The sequence below is a fragment of the Nothoprocta perdicaria genome, unplaced genomic scaffold (assembly GCF_003342845.1).
Source record: "Nothoprocta perdicaria isolate Ctin4 unplaced genomic scaffold, notPer1 scaffold_30, whole genome shotgun sequence".
Lineage (NCBI taxonomy): Eukaryota > Metazoa > Chordata > Aves > Tinamiformes > Tinamidae > Nothoprocta > Nothoprocta perdicaria.
The window spans coordinates 4,413,311-4,431,314 of NW_020455533.1; the positions used below are offsets into that span (position 1 = coordinate 4,413,311).

General features: G+C 59.3%; 1 protein-coding gene across 4 annotated transcripts; it reads right to left on the reverse strand.

Moving 5' to 3' along the window:
- Nucleotides 1-948: 948 nt before the first annotated feature.
- On the reverse strand, nucleotides 949-11,555 carry KIAA0513 (KIAA0513 ortholog). Of its 4 annotated transcripts, none has more exons than XM_026042381.1 (13): nucleotides 11,529-11,555; nucleotides 7,812-8,265; nucleotides 7,326-7,425; nucleotides 6,870-6,943; nucleotides 6,541-6,611; nucleotides 5,856-6,054; nucleotides 5,590-5,630; nucleotides 5,392-5,470; nucleotides 5,043-5,120; nucleotides 4,814-4,843; nucleotides 3,307-3,387; nucleotides 2,542-2,636; nucleotides 949-2,465 (listed from the first exon to the last, which is right to left on the reverse strand). In XM_026042381.1, exons 2-13 carry the CDS (start codon nucleotides 8,117-8,119, stop codon nucleotides 2,416-2,418), a joined length of 1,206 nt encoding a protein of 401 aa, XP_025898166.1. In that variant the 5' UTR covers nucleotides 8,120-8,265; nucleotides 11,529-11,555; the 3' UTR covers nucleotides 949-2,415. The 4 variants fall into 4 exon arrangements, with proteins under 4 accessions (XP_025898166.1, XP_025898165.1, XP_025898168.1 ...); XM_026042380.1 differs by having other exon boundaries at nucleotides 5,590-5,633; XM_026042383.1 differs by lacking the exon at nucleotides 4,814-4,843.
- Nucleotides 11,556-18,004: the final 6,449 nt, after the last annotated feature.

The following is an 18,004-nucleotide window of genomic DNA, read 5'->3' on the forward strand; positions in this document are numbered from 1 at the left end:
CAGCCCCACGTGGGAAGCGCCCGCAAGAGGGAAAACCTAATTCCTGGGTGGCGTGGGGCCTGCCGGGAACCTGGGGCTGAAATCCCACCGGATCCGGCTTGGCAACCCCCCTGCCAGGCTGGGATTTATTCCAAGAAAGATTTTCCCCTTCTGCACCCCAAGGTCAGGCTGCTCCCAATGCGGATAAATTTGGGCTGGCCCTGGGAAGCTCCACCGGGGAAAAAATTCCTTTGGGAGCAACCTTAGCTGCAAAAGCAAGAAGAGAAGGAACTCGGAGCCAGAGGGGGACTCTGGGGGACAGAGCAACTAATTGGCGCGGTGAACAATGCATTTTAATTAAACCTCTGCAGGAAACGAGAGGAGGGAATCCAGTTAATTGCACAGAGCCGGAGCAGCAGATTAAACCCGCGCTCCTCTCCGGCAGCTCCCGAGCAACACGACATTCCTGGGAATGCTGCTGAGATCCAGTGCAGCAACCTGCATCCTGCCCGGGCCCTTGCGGATTTTCCAGTGCAGGAGCAGGCGAGGTCACCTCGGACAGGACCTTTTTTCCTGGAAATATCCGGATTTTAAGCCACAGCTGCCACTTTCTGCGCCAGGCYGGAGCGTGGGGTGCGGAGCAGCCTCCCTTTCCCTGTGCAGTTCGCTTGGCAGACACTGGATGGGGCTACGAAACCAAATTCCACAGTGTCCAGCTGCAATTGGGGGCAAAATGGCATTTTCGAGCCTGTCACTGTCCTTCCCCCAGTGGCACCAGGTGATCCCACAATCCCGGAGCCTTGCTGCAAGCTCCGGTGCCGAGCAAACCCCTTGTATGCACCCACAGCCCATTAATCAGTCTCTCTTTTTTTTTCTTCTTGTTGGTTTTTAATAAGTTAATACCGACTAATTGATTTTTAAATACAGGGAAATCCCAGAGCCCGGGGCCTGAGCCGAATCCCAGCTCCGGCGCAGGATCCGCAGCGGCTGGCAAAGATGGAGCGCAAAGGGGGAAAGAAAAGACAAATTAAATCTTTTTCACCAGTCTATGCAGCTCCAGGGCAAACCCAAGCATTTCTTTAAAAGGGGCATCAATTTTCTCTGCTAAAAGAAAGAGAAATGGGTTATCCATAGGAAAGGGGCAAAAGGGGATGGAGCTGAGCAAGGTGCAAGGGACTGCAGAAGATGAGCGTGGMGAGAGGAGAAGACTCATTGGATTAAAATATATATATCAACTGCKAAATAAGAGTCATTTTTTAAAGATAATTTATTGCAGCCTCTCTCACCCTGTCCTTCACGCTGTCCTGCTCCAAAGGGGGATGGAAGTCGTGAGTTCCACACGCAGCCTTGAAACGTCTCCACGAATCCATGATCCGGGAGCCCCAGAGCAGAGTGAYGCATGGCCACCAAAAATGCAGTTTTTCCAATTGTTTTTTAGAAAAATACCCATGCAAATAGTATCTTTTTTCACTGCTAAACTTCTTTAATGTTGGAAAAATAAACAATGAAAGCAGAATTTGGGGGAAGAACCGAAGGGAGCTTGGGCGAGGGGCTGCCGGAGGCKGCAGGTCCTGTCCCGGCGCCCCAAGGAGACGTCCCCTCGGGGGGAYGCAAAGTGCAAATGAAATCCCTGCAGCAGCAGCGTGCCCGGATCCCGAGAGAGTCAGTGCCGGGATGGAGCCTCACTCGGAGCCGGGACACCCGGAGCGGTATTCCCAGGAAACCYGGGCGAACAGGACAAGAGCAGAGGAGGAAAAAAGGGGGAAAACCAAGAGCAGACGGGGAGCCTCGCGGCTGCGCCGAGCCCTGCCGCCTGCGCTCCAAGCTCCTCTTCCTCCTCTCCCAAAGCGTGCCCAAGGCCATGGCTTATTCCCTGCCGAGCAAGGCTAATGCTGTAGAGCAAACCGCGGTTTTCCTCTTGCCGAGATGTACAAAAAGCAAAGAAATCCCTCCAAAGAGGGTGTGGGGAAGCTCCCCGCGGCAGCAGGGCTTCCCGCACAGCTGCCTGCTTCTCCAACCACTGGGATGCTCCAGGGTGCACAAAGCAACACGAGCCCATTGCCAAAAGGAAGCGGTGGCTTCCACGGAGCAGCAGTTCCCTGGAGAGCCGCTCCACAACCTCCAATCCCCCCGGCTCTCCCGAATTCAGGGGGAAGGTGCCGCGGGACAGCGCAGGATCCCGGCGCACAGCAGCGGCAGGGCTGCTCCGGGCTTGTTTTCCCGCTTCTCCTTCTATTAACCGACAAAACACACCGGGAAAGTCTGCTCTGAAAGGCAGGGAAGGATCCAGGGAGGGAGAAGGTGCTCCTATTGCTACGGGCAGCCTCGACGCCGGGCTGACGATCATGCGGGGTTGTTGTAAGGATATTCCAAGCAGCCCGTCCTCGCTGGCGGGTGGCCCCGGAGGTGACAGCGGTGGCCCCGGCTCCGYGGCGGCTACTCGGCCGCCACTTGCTCGATGTGGTCGCTCAGCAGCTTGTACTGCTCTGCGGAGGGGAGAGGGGAGGTGACGGGGGCCCCGGGGTGGCCGGGGCCACCGTTGCGCCCCCGTCGTGGTCCTACCTTCGTCCAGGTTGCCGATGGTCGCCTGCTTCTTCAGGAAGTCGCTGCAGAGCTTCTTGCTGAGGCCGAAGGCCAGCATGTTGTGGATGAAGGTGCTGAGGAGAGACGGGCAGGCGCAGGCTGGACCCAACCTCCCGGCAGCTTCTTCCTCAACCCACCACCCTCCTCATCCTCCCTGGAGCCCTTAGCATGAGGTATCAGGATGCCCTCGGATGGGGGATGCGCTTGGAGGGGGATGCGCTTGGATGGGGGATACCCTCGTATGGGGGATGCGCTTGGAGGGGGATGCGCTCGGATGGGGGATGCCCTCGGATGGGGGATGCGCTCGGATGGGGGATGCCCTCGGATGGGGGATGCCCTCGGATGGGGGATGTGATTGGATGGGGATGCACTTGGACAGGGGATGTACTTGGACGGGGGATACCTTCAGATGGGGGATGCCCTCAGATGGGGGATGCCTTTGGACGAGGGATGCACTTGGATGGGGGATACCCTCGGATAGGGGATACCCTCGGATGGGGGATATCCTTGGACAGGGGATAACCTCAGATGGGGGATGCCCTCGGATGGGGGATAATCTCAGATGGGGGATGCCCTCGGAGGGGGATGCCCTCGGATGGGGGATGCCCTCGGATGGGGGATGCCCTGCATCCCGCAGGCAACACCTATCCACAGTTCAGCCCACATCCCGGCACAGCCTGGAGCAGCACAGCCGCATCTCCCCCTCCGCGTCCATCCGTGCCCCGATCCGCCCGCCGCACTCACCCCAGCTGCCCGAAGGTGATGTTCTCGTTGAAGCGCAGGCTGTCGTCGCGCTCCTCCTGCGTCATGTGGCACCACTTCTCCCTGCAAGGCAGGAGCAGCGCAGGCAGTGCCACACGGCGACGTCCCCGAGCTCTCAGTGCTGCCCCAGGACGCCCTGGCTCCCGCCTGCAAACAACCCATTTCCCCCCGCAAACGCCCCCTTGGGAAAACTACAGCTCCGGGGTGAAGCCAGCCCTGGTGTGGAAAGAAGTCGGGGAAGGTTACAGCAAGGATAAGAGGATAAAGGGAAAGAAAAGCAGGGATAGGTAGAAGAAAAATAAATATATATTTATATATATGGAGGAGAAAAAAAGGAGGACGGCAGGGATTGGCCACACTGGCACAGCCCGTGCTCCATGCGGGATCAGAGGTGTGGGAGGAAGCGGCTGGTGGGAAGGGGGCTCTTCTGCAGCGGAGCAAGTTCGGACCGAGCACCCGCGGTGGCTGCCGAGGCTGGAAAGTGAGGAGAGACAGGGATGCTCCGGGATGCTCCTGCATTGGGATGCGCCCACACCGGGATGCGCTCGCACTGGGATGCGCCCTCATCGGGATGCTCGGATGCAGCAGGAGCTGCCGAGCTGGACCTGGCTGAGCCGCTTACAGTGATACGGCCCGGGGACCTTAACATCTTGTTTTAAAAAGAATTCTAAAAATATTTTTAAAAAGTTGTTTCTCCCAGATAAAGTTCATGACAGCATTGGGGGATGCCAAACCTGAAGGCTGAGAATGGAGAAGAATCCATCTTTTTTCCAAAGCTTTGAAAGCTGAGCAGAGCTTTGCAGGGCTTGCTGGCCCACTTGCAGGGGAAGCAAGTTTGCTTTTTTTTTTTTTTTTCTCCATTTTCTACATTTTTCATGGAGGAAAGGGGAGAAAAGCGGTCAAAATATTCAAGAAAAATTCACCCTGCTTCTTGTTTGCAACACAGGAGGAAGATGCCTGAAAAGGGGGGAAGCCTCACACGCGGCTCCATCCAAATCCTTTGAGTTTTCCACCCACAGTTTGGCTTATCCAGCTGCTGGCGTGTGCCTTAAATATCCACTGCCGAGCTCCTTTGCCTTCGCTAGGGCCGTCCTTTAAATGATTTGCTCCAAGGTCAGATATCCCGAGCAATGCAGCCAAGACTGCACCCTGCGGCTGCACGCGCTGATGGATGCAACTGCTCTCGGCCTTTGCAACCCACTTGCACGCTTGCAAATGCAACGTGCAATGCCAGTTGCATTTCCTTTCCCTTTTGCACAAGGGGAAAAAAAAAAAGAGGAAAAAAAGGATGAGATTTTCCAGCTGGATCAAGGTCTTCACCACCTTGATGCAATGGCACAAGGAGGGACACAGTAAAGCTGACACCAAAGCAGCAGTAGAGAGCACCCTGCTTCCAAAGCGCGAGGATGGAATCCGAGGGTGGATTTGGAGGCAGGGCGAGCCGGCCCTGCCGGACAGAGCAACAGGGAACGCGGACAGACACACACACCTCTTCTCCTCTTCCTCTCCAGCGCTCCCTCTGGAGTGGCAGCAGGAACGGGGCCAACAAAGGTTGGGTGTGAAAGACCATGCAAGAGAGATGGATGGAGGAGAAAGAAAGAAAGAAAAAAGAGAAGAACAGATGAAACAGCGGTTAGAGGCAGAAAGAGAGAAAAGAGAGAGAAAAAGAGGAATTTGGTGCTTTTGGGTTTCCCCGCCGCCCCAGGCTCGCACCCTACCTGGTGGTGGGAGACCTCTTCCTCCGCTCGCAGTGAACAGCGTCGAAGAAGGCGGCGTTCCAAAACCGCAGGTTGTGCCTGCGAGGAGGAGGAGGAGGAGGAGGGAGGAAGGAGGCGGTGGCAGTGACCCAGGGCCAGCCCCCGCCACCAGCCCCCAGTGTCCCCAGTTTGTCACCCCAGTTTACATGGCTGCAAACCCGAATTTCCTGGCCAAGGGGACGTGCAAAGCTCGGGCACCCCTCGCTGGGGTGGCACCAGCTTGAAAGCAATGGGGAACGTTGGGGTGATGTGGAAGGTGTGGGYAGGGTGGCCCCGCTCCTGCCCCCCTGGAGCCCCCGGGCAGCTTTACCAGATGGGCTGCTGCTTGAGGTGCATGTACAGGTAGATCTTCTCTCCTCTCTTCTCCTCCTCGGGGCTCTGCACAGGAGCTGTGGGACGCACAGGGATGCACCCCGGTGACACTCGACCTCCCACCGCGCACGGATGTCACCATCGCTGGTGGGTATCCAAGTGGCCACTGTGTCCCAYGAGGACCCGCTCCACTCACCCGTTGTCTTCCCCTTCTCCTTTGGCTTGTCCTCCCCTTCGCTGCTGYGACACAAAAACCAGCATCAGCTCCAGAGCATCCACAGCCCACATCAGAATCCCCAGCCTCCTTGGCAAGGGAACCACCTTCATTTTCCCAAATCACAGTCCCCACAGCCAACAAGGTGGCCAGACACATCTCCGCGTGCCACCTCCCCGTGGTGGCACCAAGCCCTGTCACCGGTGCCACATCCCGAGCGCATCCCAGCCCACCGGAGCGGTACCCACTCGCCCTTCCGCGCCGCGGGACCCTTCAGCTTGGTCTCCAGGCCCCCRAAGAAGCCCTTGACGTTCTCCGTGTTCTTCAGCAGCCGCTCCGCGATGTCCTTCTTCTCGGCCAGCCAGCTGTTGGCCGACTTCAGGTAGGAGTCGATGCTACCCATGGGCTTCTCCTCCTTGCTCTCCAAGGGCAGCGCGTGCGGTTTGCCTGCAGGGAGGCAGCAGGAGCTCAGGCTCCAAGAAGCACTGCGCTCTCCATCCGCTCTCCATCCCWTCTCCATCCCTTGCACGTTTTTCTGCTCTCATTTTGGGTAGAAAACCGAGTGTGCTGCAGAGGAGTTGTGCACCAGGCAATGTTGCTGGGCTGGGATGGGATTGGGTTCCCATTCCCAAGGTGAGGGGACACCTGGGGACAGGATTGCAAGGGATATTCGCCACATGTGGATATACCCTGAGAAGCAATGAGAAGCAATGACCCAACATCAACGTGAGCTCCCAGCACGAGGAGCGTGTCCAGGAGCAGGGCACAGACYCCAGGCCAGGGAGACCCTTCTCTGAGCAGCATCCAAGCCAACAAACCCACACTCAGGCGCGGTTCCGAATCCGCAACACCTGGACCAGGAATATTCCACCCTGGATATTCCACCATCCATCTCCAGCACAAGAAGAGCCCGAGGGTGCAGGCGCCTCTTACCGATGTAGTAGTAAGTGAAACACATGGTCATGAGGTTCTTGGCAGGGCTGAAGTCATCCATCTGGTGACACCTGAAAGGGAGGCAGAGCTGGATGAAGACACCTGGCAATGGGAATGGAAGCATCTCCGTGGCCCCTGCTCATTCCACCCACAGCTGCGGATCTGCTCCGCCGGGAAGGGGCACCTTTCCTGCCACAAACCCCAGGGGACACCCCGCCATGCTCGGCACGAGCTCCCACTTCCCAAGAGAGGGTGGCTTTGGAGACGGGGCTCTCCTGGCCCTCTGAATGAACGGGGACATCCCTGCGAGGCTGGACCCCAGCACTCACTCAAACAGCACCAGGGCGAAGGACTGCATGAGGCGATAGAAGGTCTGCTCCGAGACGCACTTGGAGTTGCAGCGCTGCAAGCACAAAGCCAGGCGCGGGTTAGCACGGAGCGGGGAGCCCCGCAGCGCCCCGCAGCCCCGGGAAGGCTCCTTCGAGCAGGCTTCCATCCGGGAAACAGCATGGTGAATTCCTGACCTGCTTTTCTAGGGGAAAAATAGGGAACTTCCCTCCCTCCAGGCAACCGTCATGTTCTTAACTGCCTCAGGATGCATTTGTTCACTTCTGCATCTTACTCTGCTAAGATTAAACAGATTATCGTCCCTTATCCCGAGTTCCTGCCCTCCAAAACCAGTGCCCCTGGGCACTGCCAGATCCCTGGCCCRTGCCGGCCACCCCAGCTGTGCCCCCCATGGGGACACGGCGCCGTACCCACGTTCTGCCCACGTCGCCCCTTACCTGGGCGCTCACGTATCGTGCGAACCATTCCCTGCCCTTCCCGTTCTCGCCGCTGCAGAGCTCACCAAACCTGGCCTTCTCTTCCTGGTCCAGGTCCTCGCTGGAGCAGGAAAGGGGGGAAAAATAAGAAAAACAGCGTTAAAGCCAAGGACCTGCAGCAGCTGACACAGGGGCTGCTCCTTCCTGCAGGGATGCTCGGTCCCTGCAAGGTCCAGATGCTGCAATGGGGAGGAGGGCGGGAGGAAGATGCAGGTGCATCCTCAAYGCTCTGGTGCATAGGGAGAGCAGGAGGAGAGAGCAAGCAGAGCTGGGCAGAAACGCAGCTCCAGCGAGCAAAGCAGCCCCAGCTCTCGCTCCTCATCACCCGCTGCTTGATTGCACTTGACGAGACGGAACGCAGGGAGCTCGCCCTGCGGAGCCCCTGCGGCTGCAAACAGCCTGGAAACGGCCTGGAAATGGCCTGGAAACAAACGGCCCGTGGCTCACCCGCCGGTGAAGACCTTGTCCACGTAGCGCCGCATGAAGTCGCGGCGCTCGCCCGCCGCCTCGTCCTTGGCCGACTCGGTGCTCTGGCTCGAGGAGAAGGACTCGTTGGAGGACGAGCGGCGGCGGCCGCTCCAGCGCCCGGGCGAGTAGCCCATGTCGTTCTCGCTGTCCGCCGACTCGGTGGCATCGCTCTCCTCCGCGGCCGGGTCGCCGCCCGCCGGGTCCCCCGGCGAGGGCTCCGTGGGGACGGAGGTCTCCGTGTCCAAGTCAAGGAGGTTCCCCACGGGCACGTCCAAGGGGGCCTCCATGGCTCTCGCGGGGGATGCGAGGGGCCGGGGGGATGCAGCAGCTCAGTTCACCCTCACCGGSACCTCAGCAGCATCTTGGGCCTCACGGGACGCGCTGGCTAAAGCTGACAGGTCCTTCTGGCCCRGGTTGCGTTAGTGCACAGCATCTGCAAGACACGGGACGGTGATGAGAGAATCCCAAGGAACCAGCGCCATGGAGCAGGGGGGAAGGYATCACTGCCACCATCGGTGACGTCCCCTGGGTGCCACCAGCAGCAGCGAGGCCGGGACACGGGCAGAGCCAGCGCTGCTGCTCCACGAGCGCGTGCCCACGGCGGCCTCGCGCCTCCCGCGCCCTTCRGCGGGTTTTCCTCCCGCCTGACTCGTCTCTCAGCAGCATTTTAAGCCTGAGCATCACGTGGCATGTGGGGAAGGTGACATCTCGCAGCCTGACAGGCCAAGTCAGCAGCCTCGCGAGGCGCTGGCGGCGAGGGCTGCACGCAGAGCACGAGCCCAGACACGAGCAAACCCCAGACACGAGCGAGACCCGGAGCAGCGAGCTTGCGCACGAGCAGAACCCCAAGTGACCAGGATGCAACCTTGGACCTGCAGGGTCTGTCCCGTGCCAGGAATCCCGGGATTCCAAGAAGTCCACGAGCTCTAGTGTCTCCCAGGTCCTGCAAGACCATAGCTGGCCAAGGGAGCGTACAACAAGCCAGCAGGCTTCCTTGCGAGTGCACACATCTGGATTCCCCGTGCGGAGCCACCACGTAATAAATTTGCATCTTCCCACTGGAAACACCAGCCAGGGARCGTTAGCAGCAAGGAAAAACCCATCAGGAGCCAGCTGGAGACGGAGAGCGCCTTTGCTGGGGGGGTCATCGAAGAGGGAGCCCCCCGGGCTGTGCAATTGGAGCGGGGAAGGAAAGAGGAGCCTTTGCCAAGAGGTTTCGGGCTGCAAGCTTGGAGCAAATGTTGCTGCTTCGGCCTGAGGTCGCTGYGAGCTTGCAGTAATGAGCCGCAGAGATGCAGACACGGGAGACACGACACGGCTTATTTGTAGCTCGCTGCTGTTATAAATAAACGAGACAAAAAAATAATAATCGGATCATCTTCGCTGCRTTGAGCTTGCTCTGTATTTTGAAGCTGTTAAGATCTCAGGACTGCTCATTGCTTGTGCTGTTTTCCTTTCGGCTCTGCTCGGGAGAGCAGCATCCCCCGGTTCTCCCGCGGTTCCCAGGGACTGGCGTTTCCCGAGGGAACGCGCGATGCTGCTTCCGAGGGGCACGAGCCGGCCCCGACAGTGCCCACTTACCCCTTGACAAAAGCTGCCAAGGAAATCGCACCTTGGAGCGAAGCCGCGGCTTTCCTGACCGAGAYGTGAAGTACGTGCAGGCTCTCCAGCAACATCCCCGCAGGATTTGGGAGCTTGGGAATGGCAGCTTTGGGAGCAGGCACCCGGGACACAAGCGGGCTGYGGTGCAGGGGGCAGCCGTGCAAGAGCGGAGAGTTTTCCAGGACTGGCCGCATCCCAGGCAGAGCCGTTTCCCCTGGAAGATGGGATGAAATTACGGAGCTCAGGCCAAGCGAGCATGGTGAGCAGGATGCGAGCGGGCATCCCTCCGCAGCCAGCGCCCCAGGCCCATCTGCATCCGGAAAGCTGGAATTATGAAGGTGACTAATCCGCATTAGGAGCTCCGGGGCGGGTGGCTTTCCGTGCAGGGACAGCGCCGAGGCCCACACTTGCATCCGTGTCCTGCAGGGAGGCATCGCTCCAGCCCGGAGTGGTTGGTGATCCTTAAAAACTGCCGTTAAGGGCAGGAATCACAGGCTGCCTCCTTGTAGCAGCCACCGGAACAGTTTCCTCTGGGCCTGTCCATCCCATGGAGCTGGGATGGGACTCAAAGSTGCAGGTGAGCAAGACAGGGACTCCGAAAGCCCTCCAGGAAATCCATCTTGTTGGCATCCTGCATGGGAGATGCTGCTGCGAGGAGCGGGAAGAGGAAGGAAGAGCTGCCAGCTTTGCCAAGGTTTCCAGTGGTGGATCCGAGCCGTGGCAAGAAGGGCCGCGTTGGCACCGCAGCTCCCGGTGCAGGATGCGGCTGCAGAATCCGCATGCGGGATGCGGCTGCAGGATGCAGCTTCCACTCTGCAGTGGGAAACCCATCCTTTGCAATTGCCCCGGGTGGGCAGAACATCCTGCAAGGCAGGAAGGAAACCAGAAGGGGATTCCAAGGCTCCCCACCCCGGGAGCAGCACCGTCATGCAGAGAGGCTCAAACCATGGGCACAACCTTCCTTTCCACCACGGGAAACTCCCCGCAGGGCGAGGGAAGGGCCGGGCACGCACGGCTCGTTTCCGCCACGGGAACTGGTCTGTCTTGTTCCCCGGAGCCGCTTAATCCGAGGGGAGGCCCCTGGCGATGCCCGGGGGGGGGGGCACTGGGTGGTACCGCGGGGCACCACGTTCCTCCCGCGCTAGGAATGACACAACAACACCCCCAAAACAGCCTGAGGACACGGACAGGCGCACGCCTCCCTGCTCCGGCCTTCCGGAGCCCTGGGAAATACCAACTCTCCCTGYATGGCTGCGCGGCGGCAAGGAAGCTCCGTCCTCGGAACCACATCCGAAGGAACCGCAGGCCGTCCCCGCACACCAGGGCTCCGCACCCCGGCGCCTGCTGCTGAGACCGCGCAACTCGGCGCACGCCAGGGCCGGCATCACGGCGTGGGCCACTGGCCAGCAGCCAGGCCCCCCTCTGCAAAGCCCACATTAACCCACACAGTCACTTTGCCAGTGCAGCTCATTCAGCATTAACAAAAGGACACTTTTTCTSTTTTATTTCCCCTTTTTTGAGGGCGATTCCGAGCCCATAAGCTCCGCAGAGCACCCGGCCKCCCGCTGCCACCAGGCTCCGGGTGTCACCCCCTCCGTGGGGACCCAGCAGAACCCCAAGCAGCCCATCACCTCCAGCTGCAAACACTCCCCCCCGGCTGCAAACCAAACATTCCCGCCTCCTCTTCCCCACCGGGAAAATCCCTCGGGATTCCCGCGGCCGCGCAGCTCCTTAAGGGATTTTCCCCACCAAGAATAACCCCGAAGGGGCTCAGGGCRCCGCTGGCAGCGGGAGGGGACGGGGGGGGTTGCAAGGGTGGCCGCCGGGTCCCGTGTCCCCCCGCTCAGGGCTGCTCTGTCCCCCCTGTCCCCGCGGGAAGGAGGAAGGGGGGAATAAACGGAATAAAAAGGAGGAAAAAAAAATTAAATTAAGGGGGGAAAAAATGGAAAAAAGAATGGAAAAATTAAAAATTAAGGGGGAAAAAATAAGGGGGAAAAAAATGGAAAAAAGAGACCGTGCAAAAGGGGATCGCTGGGGCGGGGGGGCCGCGCCCGGCTCGCTGCGCCCCCCCCGCGGCGGCCGCGCCGTCGGTACCTGCGCCGAGCCCGGGCCCGCTCCGCTCCGCTCCGCAACCGGCGCCGGGGGGGCTGCGGGCGCCGCGAGCCCTCCCCCCGCTCACGCACGTCCCCCCCCGCCCCGGCCACGCAGGCGCGCACGGCGCCGAGGAGGAGGAGGAGGAGGAAGGAAGGAAGAGGAAGGAGCGGGGCCGGCGCGCGCCGGGAGCGCGAGCTGCAATAGTCCCCCCCCGCCTTGCAAAATAGACAATTCTGTAATTCTGTCTGTCCCGTTACCTTCGGTTGTTTTTTTTAAAGCCTCCCCGTTGCTTTAGCGCTGGAGGAGCGGGAATTACCTGCTCTGTGCCTCCCTGCTGAGCTGCTGCCGGGGAAAAAAAGGATGGAATTGGAGCGAAGCAGCAGCAGGGCAAGAGCGCAGGGAGCGCAGGACAGGATCCCCGTGTCCCTCAGGATGTCCCCCGCGCTGGCGTGGAGGTCGCTGCTTCGGAGCCCTGGTGCTGCAGGAGCGGGAATCTCAGCTGCTTTGGCTCCAGGGCAATAGGGAAAGGGCTTCGGGAATGGCCAAAATCCCATTTCTTCTTCCAGCAGGARCCCAGGGCGCTGCCACTTTGCTGTGTGTTGAGCACCATTATTCCAGTTGTCTCCTGCCCTGGGAATTGCAAGTGACCATGCACAAATCCGTATCCCCCCCACATTTTGGATGACACCACCTCGGGATGGTGCCAGTCACACAGATGTCTTTGGCGCGCGACTCGCGGGTCCCGTCCTGCACACRCTGGAGTTTGCACCAGCGCATTGCGGCACTCCCGGCTGTGCATGGTTGTTTATTCTCTTCATTCTCTTTATTTTAAGGCAAAAGATGGTGAGTGGCCTGTTTCCCCCCCGAGCTCCTCGCAGTGAGGGTGAAGGCTCCATTCCTGCAGCCCGATGCTGCGGGAGGCTCCAGGCAAATGTGCAAAAGCACAGGGATGGGAAYGGGAGCGGAACGCAGGGAGCATCCTGCAAGGATGCACGTTATCCCTCCTGCACATTCCCAAAGCATTGAGCGATTTCTGCTTCTTCCAGCCCAAAGCCTGGGGAGAGGYGGGAGGGAACGTGGTGACAGGGCCGGAAAGGAGCCACCGCTCCGGAGGCAGAAGGATGTGATGCAAAATCCTGCGGTAAGGAGCGGGGTCAAGCCCAGCAAGCCCTAAACTGCGAGCACGCAGCTCACGGATCCGGATCGGAGCCGGAACACGGAGCTGCCCCCGGCCCAGGGAGCACCCAGAGGTAAGAGAAAGGTTTGCATGGGAAAAAAAAAAAAAAATCACTGCTGCATTTAGCCATTTGAAGCCCTAGTGATACCTACCCTACAGCTCCTGTGGGCTAGGGATGGGGTTGGATTTGCCTTTCCCAGGCACAYCCGGCCATGCGGTTCCATGTCCCATGGGCCGCTCCCGTGTGACGCTGCCCTCCGTCCCCTCCAGATCCATCCCGGGAGCTCCCAGCTCCGCGCCCGGCAGCTCCCGGCACCCCGAGGTGGCTGTTCGGCACTGCGACACCGCGCTTGCCACACGGCTGCTAAAAACCTAAATAAGCCATTCTTGCAGCCCGGCCCTCTGCAAATCCCGCCTAATCCAATCTATTTCAGTGGCATTAAGTTGGCCTCTCCCTTGCTGAGCAACAGTTGGGAAAATCTCCCTTCCTATTTACACAGTAGTTGGGAAAATCCTCTTATTTCCTTATTTCGGATTGAATCCCTGGTGCAGCCCTCGCCAGGTCTCCCTTCTCCTTGCAGGGCTCCTGAAAGTGCTAAAACCTTCTGCATGGAGCCAGGACTTGCCCACGCTCCCAGCTTTGCATCCAGCCAGAGGATCGCAGCAGCCCTTCCTTCCTTTCCTTCCTTCCTTTCCTTTCTTTCTTTCCTTCCTTTCTTTCCTTTCCTTCCCCTAAAAAACAGCATGGGAAGCGATCCCGGAGCCCAGTGCCAATCCCTTCCAAGCCGCTTCCCGCCGCAGCTCCTGCTGGAGCGCACGGCAAAGCGCAAAGGTCGCAGCTTGCTCCCTATCGCTGCCGTCACGTGGATGGGGCCGGTATCCRTCACCATCCCAGCACGGCTGGGGCGCCTCATTCCCAGTTTCCCTGGAGTGATCCCGTCATGCAGCTCCCCCAAAACCCCACGGTTCCTCCCACCAATACCCCAAAACGCGGCATTATCTGGCACAGACCGTCTCGCTTCCCGATTCCAGAGCCAGGAAGCACTAGGGATTCGCTGTTTGTGCGGAGCCCCCGCGCACGCAGGATAACAGCCCAACACGGAATGTATAAATAGAGCCCTCCGAGGCCGTCATTGTCACTGGGACCATCTGTTAAAACTCAGCGCGCGGCTGACAGCAGCGCAGAGCACCGAAACACTCGGAAACGCACCAAAACGCATGGGAATGCACCAAAATGTATGGGAAGGCACCGAAATGCACGGGAACGCTCCGTGCCAGTGGAGCAGGCCAATATCTGCCTGTAATCTGTTATCTCGGGTGCAATATCTGCCGCGGTTTCGGAGCGGACGGTTTTTGGGGGCAGCTGGCGGTGGAGACGCAGCAGCAGCAAATGCAATTTGCAATTTTTTGCAGTTTACCAGTGCGACCACCTTTATAGCAAGGCGAGATCCGAGCGCYGGCGACGACTCACGCGAGGCAAAGGACGGAATTAATGGAGCTGCTATTCCCGGCGCCTGCGTCATCAGGGAAAGAGAAGGCAGCCAAGCATCTTCCCTCGGATGCACCGTGCAATTTGCTCTGTGTTTAATGTCCGCATCATTCCCTGCAGAAAGGAGAGGGGATGAGCCTGCTGAAGTGGCTTTATTATTGCCAGTGATGCTGCAGGGCGCCAGYGAGGCCAAAGCGGGGAAACTGATGCAATTTGTATGCTGGAATTATTAATTTGAGCCTCTGCTGGTGCTGCAAGATAGGGGCCTGAGCAGCAGCTATGGGGACTAAAGGTGACATTGCTGCTGCTCACTCCTAACGGCAGTGCACGGCCCTGAGCACGATCCGGGCAGATCTCCAGGTGCAGAAATAATCCCAGGCTCCGCGCTCAGCATTGGGATAAGGCAGAGATGAAAGCCGCTCGCTGGGGCACGCGGGCAAACGCTTATCGGTGCCAGCAGCCTCAAGGCTATTGAGCGGCTTCGGGGAAAAACATCATTCCGCCCACTCTGCTGGCTGCAAACGCTCTATTTTGGGCCTGGCTGCTGCCCTGGTCCGGGCGGGCGGCTCCGGATCCGTCCCTGAGCCAAGGGCAGCTCCGCAGGGCTCTGTCCCCGCCGGCCGCTCGCATGGGGGATTATATTAAGCTGTTGTCTGCAACACCGTAATTCCACCTTGTTGCCCCGAGCCTGGCTGCAGGTGAGGAAACCCACCGGTGCAGAATGAGATTGCATGGGAATTCCCAATTATCTGCTCCCAGCAGGGAAAGCTGACATGCCACAAAAACATTGGAAAGGAAACGGGAGACCTAGAAGGCCTTGGATCAGGGTTGGAGCAGCCGCAGTGCCCGGCCGGCCGGGCAGCCCTTGCTGGGGCTGTGGCTCGCSGGTGCCCAAACCGGTTAGTTCCCTCTCCAAGGTCGGATTCCCGGTGTTCCCGGGTGTTCCCRGGTCGGCACGTTCCAGCCGCGAGGTGGGAGGCTTTGTGCAAACAGCGGGTCAGAAACAGCCCGTGCCCTGGCGGCCTCGCGGGCGATTAGGGAAAACAAAGGAGGAGACGGGAAGGGGCCCAGGCGGGTGGCAGAGCTCCCGGCTGCTGCAAAGGGCCAGGCCGGCACATGCGGCATCCACAGGGATGCAACAAGCAGCATCCACAGGGATGCAACAAGCGGGATCGGCGCTGGAGCTGCGGGCAGACCTGCAAAGGAGATACATTTCCAGCTAAAGAACGAAACCTCCACGTTATTTATTTATTTGCACATCAGCCCACGCTGCTCCATGCAGCAGTTCAAACCGGTGCAGGGCTCGGGATCCAGCTCAGTCCTTCCCGTGCTGGATGGATGCGGATGCTGCTGCGGCGGGAGCAGCCGGCAGGACGGGCTCCTCCAGGCGGGATTAGGGGCCTCCCGCTGCCCCGGGCACGAGGGCAGCGAGGTCACCACGAAAGGGACATTTCCCACCCACGCCGCCGGTGTATTAAGGTAATGGGATCAGAGCTAAGGACAGGAGCTGAGCTGGGGTCGGGACTCTCTGCGGAGGGAGAGGGTGGCATAGGCCAGGACTAGCAGCCAAGGTTGCTGCCCTAATTCCAGTTCCTGGTTGGAATTCCTGACTGGCAGTGTGTCCCCACCTTGGCACGAGCATCCTCTTCCCCAGCGCCTCTCTTTGCTGYGGAACAAGCAGCAGCCCCTGTCTCTCTGCACTGGATCCCAGCACCTTGGGGGGACAGATCTGGYGACACCCAAGTCCTGAGGGGGCCGAGTCCCAGGGCTGCCTGTCCCACGGGTGCCTATGTCCTAGAGGGACGTGCCAGTCCTGATCCAGGGAGATTCCAGGGTTCCAGGGATGCTGGGTCCTGTTGTACTTACCCAGATCCCCAAGGTGCCAATCCCAGGGGTCGTGAGTAYCAGAGAGGCCAAGTCCCATAAAGGTACCTGGGTCTTGGGGCTCCTGGGTCCCATAGGTGCAGATGGCCAAAGGGTCCCGGCTCCTGTAGCTGCCGAGGTCCCAGATCCCATGAACATCCAGGTCCTGAGCACCTGGATTCTATAAGATCACAGGTTGCATGGGGGCCKGAGCTCCTGGAGTCCCAGGGTACCCAGGACTCAGGGAAGCTGGGATCCTGTAAGTGCTGGGATCCATAGATCCTTRGTCCTAGAGTTAGCCATGTTCCAGGAATCCCTGGGCCTATAGRTTCCAGATCCCATAGGTCCCAGGTCCCATAAGTGCCCAATCCTACAGGCTTTGGCTCCTATAGGTCCCGCATCCCCTAGGCTCCCAATCCCATAGGTATCGGGTTCCATAGGTCCCGGGTCCCATAGGTTCCAGGTCCCATTGGTGCCCAGTCCATAGGTCCCGGGTCCCATAGGTCCCAGGTGCCATCGATGCCCAATCCCATAGGTTCCAGGCCCCATAGGTGCCTAATCCATAGGTGCCCAATCCCATAGGTTCCAGGTCCCATAGGTCCCAGGTGCCATAGGTGCCCAGTCCCATAGGTCCCAGGTCCCATAGGTTCCAGGTGCCATAGGTGCCTAATCCATAGGTGCCCAATCCCATAGGTTCCAGGTCCCATAGGTGCCCAATCCCATAGGCTCCAGGTCCCATACGTGCCTAATCCATAGGTTCCAGGTCCCATAGGTTCCAGGTCCCATAGGTGCCTAATCCATAGGTGCCCAATCCCATAGGTTCCAGGTCCCATAGGTGCCCGCGTCCCAGGGCTCCCCTGGGTGCGGGGGGGGGTCCTGGCGCCGCCGCCGGTCTCGGGGCGCCCCCTGGCGGGCGCGACGCGGAGCCGCCGCCGGGAGGCAGCGCTGGGGCCGCTGCGGGCCCCGCACATCGCTAATTAGCGGTGACCCGGCWGCTCATTAACCATCTGCGGGCAAGGCAGCCGGGAGCGGGGCCTCCCGCTGCCCAGGGCTGCGCTATCAGCCCGCCGCAGAGCGCCCAGCCCTGCCGGGTCCCGGCCCCGTGTCCTTCGATCCTGCCCTGCTAGGGGCATCAGGGCTCACCCAGCAGGAACCCATTTCCAGCTCGTCCTTGCAGCAGCGAGGAGGGAAATCCACCTTTCTTGGGGCTGGAACCCGCAGCTCTCCAGCTCAGTAGAGCAATGAAGTCAGGGTTGAATTGTTGGCGAATTCATGCATCTTCRTCCTCCGTTTCTGAGCAAACAGCCATCACCGTGGCAAGGAGACGAACCCACCAGCTGAAGAGCATCACTGCCAGCTCAAAGCTACCTCCTTGCTTCTCATTTCAGCTGCCTTCGCTGGCAATGGGCTGAGCAGGGTGCAGGACACTGCCCTCAGCCCCCAGGCAGCTGCAAGGGGCCACGTTGCTCCCCAGAGATGTTAAACTGCCCAGGAGTGAACGTGCAAAACCCCCAACACGCATATGCATGGGAAGCAGAGGTTGCAGGAGAGCGAGGTGGCTTTTAGGAGCTGCATGTGGCAGGGTTTGGGAATATTGCTGCTTAAGAAACTACATTTGCACTCCTCAAAGGCCAAACACATGCTAGGAGTTACAGCACGGTTATTATATGGGTTTTACTGTTTTCSTCTAAGCAATGAAGTCTCAAAAGATTGCAGGGTCATACAGGGAAGGCATCAGTGAAAGGTTGGAGCCAGAGGGGCCTTGCAGCCCCAGAGAATTAACACCTATGAAATGAGGAAAAGCACTGGTGATAAAAAATTGGGAGGAAAAAAGGAGGAGGTCACACGTAGAGATCACTAGTGCACTCTGGCTGCAATCACTGGCATAGAATCATAGAATCATAGAATCATAGAATGCCGAAGGTTGGAAGGGACCTCAGAGGTCAT